Below are 3,405 nucleotides of genomic sequence, written 5' to 3'. Positions count from 1 at the left end.
ATCCCATGCCATGGTAAACCGTGCCAGCAGTGCCATGCCATGCCGTGCCGAGCTGTGCCAGCAGCGCCATGAGATGCCGAGCTGTGCCGTGCCGTGCCGTGCCGTGCCATGCCGAGCCGTGCCAGCGGCATCACCCCACGCCGTGCCCGGCGAGCCGCGCCAGCGCTGCCGCTGCCGCTCGGGCCGGTGCCGCGGTTCTCCCCCGCGCGGCGGCGCGGGGCGGTGGCGGCGGAGCGGCGGCGGCTCGCCCCCCCCACCGGCGGCTCTCCCCGCCCCGGGGGCCCGGCCGGGCGCGGATTGGTGCGCGGCGCCGGCCCCCTCGGAGCGCGGCCGCCATCGGGGCTATTTGACGTGTCGGTGGGGCCGGGGAAGGGCTTCGTCTCGCCGGGGCCGCCGCCGCCGCCGCTCCGCCGCCCGCCCGGCCCGGCCCGGCCCCGCGGAGCCCGGGCACCCCCCCCTTTCCCCCGCCCCAAATGAGCGGCGCTCCCGGCGGGCCCCGGCCGAGGACCCCGCCGAGCCGCGGAGCCGCGGCCGCCCCGTCGCCCCGGCCGCCCCCCGCCGACCCGCTGCGCCAGGCCAGCCGGCTGCCCATCCGCGTCCTGAAGATGCTCAGCGCCCACGGCGGCCACCTCCTGCACCCCGAGTACCTCCAGCCGCTCTCCTCCACGCCCGTCAGCCCCATCGAGGTCAGTGCCCGCCGCCCCCGACCGCGCCTCGGACCCCCGGACCCGCGCTCCCGGTCCCCCTGGCCGGGCTCTTTCCAGCCCGGCGCTCCTGGTCCTCCCGGCCGGGCTCTTCCCAGCCCGGTTCTCCCGGCATTCCCGGCCGGCGCTCCCGGTTCTCCCGGCCGGCTTGCTTCTCAGCCCGGCGCTCCCGGCTTTCCCGGCCGCCGCTCCCGGTTCTCCCGGCCGGGCTCTGCCTTGCCCGGCGTCCCTGCTCCCCCCACTTCGTTCTTTCCCTTCCCCCGCCGCCGCCGCAGCCCCGCTCCCCCCACCCCACCCGGTCCCTCTTCTCCCCGGCCGGGCGCGTCCCCCCGCCCCGTCCCCCCCATCCCCGCGCCCTGGCTCGGCGCCGGGCCCGGCCCCGGGCTTTCGGCGGTGGGGGGAGGCCGGTGCGGGGGCGCCGTCGGGGTCCCCCCTGACCGGCTCCGCTCCGCCCGCAGCTGGACGCCAAGAAGAGCCCGCTGGCGCTGCTGGCCCAGACCTGCTCGCAGATCGGGAAGCCCGACCCGCCGCCCTCCTCCAAGCTGAACGCCGTGGCGGCCGCCGCGCCCGCCGCCGACAAGGAGCCCTCCGCCCGGCCCGCCGCGCTGAAGCCGCCGGGCAGCGGGGACGCGCCCGCCGAGGACAAGTCGAGCTTCAAGCCCTACTCGAAGGGCGGCGGGGAGCCGCGCAAGGAAGGCGGCGCGGACAAGGCCGGCTTTCGGGTGCCCAGCGCAGCGTGCCCGCCGTTCCCCCCGCACGCCGCCGCCTCGCCCGGCGGCTCCCGCGGGGCCTCGCCGCAGCACCCCGACCCCAAGGGCGCCGAGGAGAAGAAGGAGCCCGAGGGCAGCAAGCCCAGTCCCGAGGGGACGGGCGGGGCGCTGGGGCGCGGGGTGGTGGAGCCCGGGGCGCACGGCGAGCCCCCCTCGGGCCGCAAGTCGGAGCCCCCCGCGCTGCCGCCCGCCGGCCATGTGGCCCCCGTGTCGCCCTACAAGCCGGGCCACTCCGTCTTCCCCCTGCCGCCCTCCAGCATCGGCTACCACGGCTCCATCGTCGGCGCCTACGCCGGCTACCCGTCCCAGTTCGTGCCCGGGCTGGACCCCACCAAGCCGGGGCTGGTGGGCAGCCAGCTGCCGGGGGCGCTGGGGCTGCCGGGCAAACCGCCCAGCTCCAGCCCGCTCACCGGGGCCTCGCCGCCCTCCTTCATGCAGGGATTATGCCGGGACCCGTACTGCCTGAGCTACCACAGCGCCTCGCACCTGGGCTCCAGCAACTGCTCCAGCTGCGTGCACGACCCCGGCAGCCTCAAGAGCGGATACCCTTTGGTGTACCCCACGCACCCCCTGCACTCGGTGCACACCACGCTCTCCTCCAGCGGCACCCCCAGCCTGCCCGGCCACCCCCTCTACACCTACGGCTTCATGCTGCAGAACGACCCCCTGCCCCACATATGCAACTGGGTGTCTGCCAGCGGACCCTGCGACAAGAGGTTTGCCACCTCGGAGGAGCTGCTCACCCACCTACGGACCCACACGGCCCTGCCGGGGGCCGAGAAACTCTTGGCGGGCTACCCTACCTCCGGGCTGGGCTCCGCGGCCTCCTGCCACCTGCACCTCCCGCCCGCCGCCCCCGGGAGCCCCAACACCTTACCGGCCTCGCTCTCCTTGAGGAGCCCACACACTTTGGGACTAAACAGGTACCACCCCTACGGCAAGAGCCACTTGCCCACGGCCGGCGCCCTGCCCGTGCCCTCCTTGCCGGCTGCCGGACCTTACTACTCCCCGTACGCGCTCTACGGCCAAAGACTCACGTCAGCCTCGGCTTTGGGATATCAGTAACCTGCGCGGCCCCGGCCGGCTCAGCCCCAGCCCCCCGCGCCCTCCTTGGACTCTGTATTTATTACTGTATGTTAGCTTAAAGCTGGGAATATAAGTGCATTATACACCAATGAATCAATGGTATGCAAAAAGTCTGTGTCCAAAAAAAAAAAAAAATAACCCGAAAAAAAGAAAAAAAAATCCCTTTTTACTTTGCAGGTGTGGGGCTTTGGTTTTCCCCTTCTGTTTCTTTTGAATTTTTTTTTCCTTCCCCTTCTTAATTTCCCCTGAGAAATTCTTGCATGACTCCTGCCACACAAGGAAAAGCAAAAAAAAAAAAAAAAAAAAAAAGGCATTTTCCTCCTTCCCCTCTGCATTTATTGCTCTGGGATTCTGTTCTCTGCATTTGTAACTTGCAGATGTATTTTTTTTTTTTTTTGTAATTTTTTTCTTATTTTTAATCTTTGGGGTTTTCAATTTTTTTTCCTTTTAAAATTTTTGTGGTTTATTTTTTTTTTTAATTTTACTCTTTTTTTTGGTTTTTTTTTTTTTTCCTTTTTGCGCTGTGTCCGGGGCCGGGGGGGCTGCTCACGCCGGCCGGGTGATGCTCACCCTAGGCCGTGCTCCCCCCACGGCCGTGCCCCGCTGGGGGCTGCAGGACCCCGCGTGTCCCCCTCATGCCGGGGGGGGACCGGAGGAGCGGCGGGCGCAGCGGCAGGACCGGCGGCCCCGGGCGGGCGGACGAGCCCCGGTAAGTCTGATTTTGTTAATAAACGGCTCTTGGTTGTACCCACGCTCTGGTCTCGTCTCGTCCCTGCCCGGGGGTCCGGCGGGGGCCGCGGGGTCCCAGCACCATCTAGCGGTGGCGGCGGCGGGAGCGGCACCGG

The 3,405-nt window shown here is 69.5% G+C and overlaps 1 protein-coding gene across 1 annotated transcript; it reads left to right on the top strand.

Annotated features, from left to right (window-relative positions):
- Nucleotides 1–473: 473 nt before the first annotated feature.
- On the top strand, nt 474–3,405 carry ZNF703 (zinc finger protein 703). Its single transcript, XM_030233366.2, has 2 exons — nt 474–686; nt 1,163–3,405. Exons 1-2 carry the CDS (start codon nt 474–476, stop codon nt 2,537–2,539), a joined length of 1,590 nt encoding a protein of 529 aa, XP_030089226.2. The 3' UTR covers nt 2,540–3,405.

Source organism: Serinus canaria, chromosome 22, assembly GCF_022539315.1.
Source record: "Serinus canaria isolate serCan28SL12 chromosome 22, serCan2020, whole genome shotgun sequence".
Lineage (NCBI taxonomy): Eukaryota > Metazoa > Chordata > Aves > Passeriformes > Fringillidae > Serinus > Serinus canaria.
Note: the sequence above shows the minus strand (reverse complement) of the source record. Positions and strands in the feature narration are given on the sequence as shown.

Excerpts from the sequence above, each read along its gene's own strand:
- ZNF703 (XM_030233366.2), top strand. The coding sequence starts at position 474 with ATGAGCGGCGCTCCCGGCGGGCCCCGGCCGAGGACCCCGCCGAGCCGC. Across the intron at positions 687-1,162 it reads CGCCCGTCAGCCCCATCGAG|CTGGACGCCAAGAAGAGCCC; the intron begins GTCAGTGCCCGC and ends CTCCGCCCGCAG.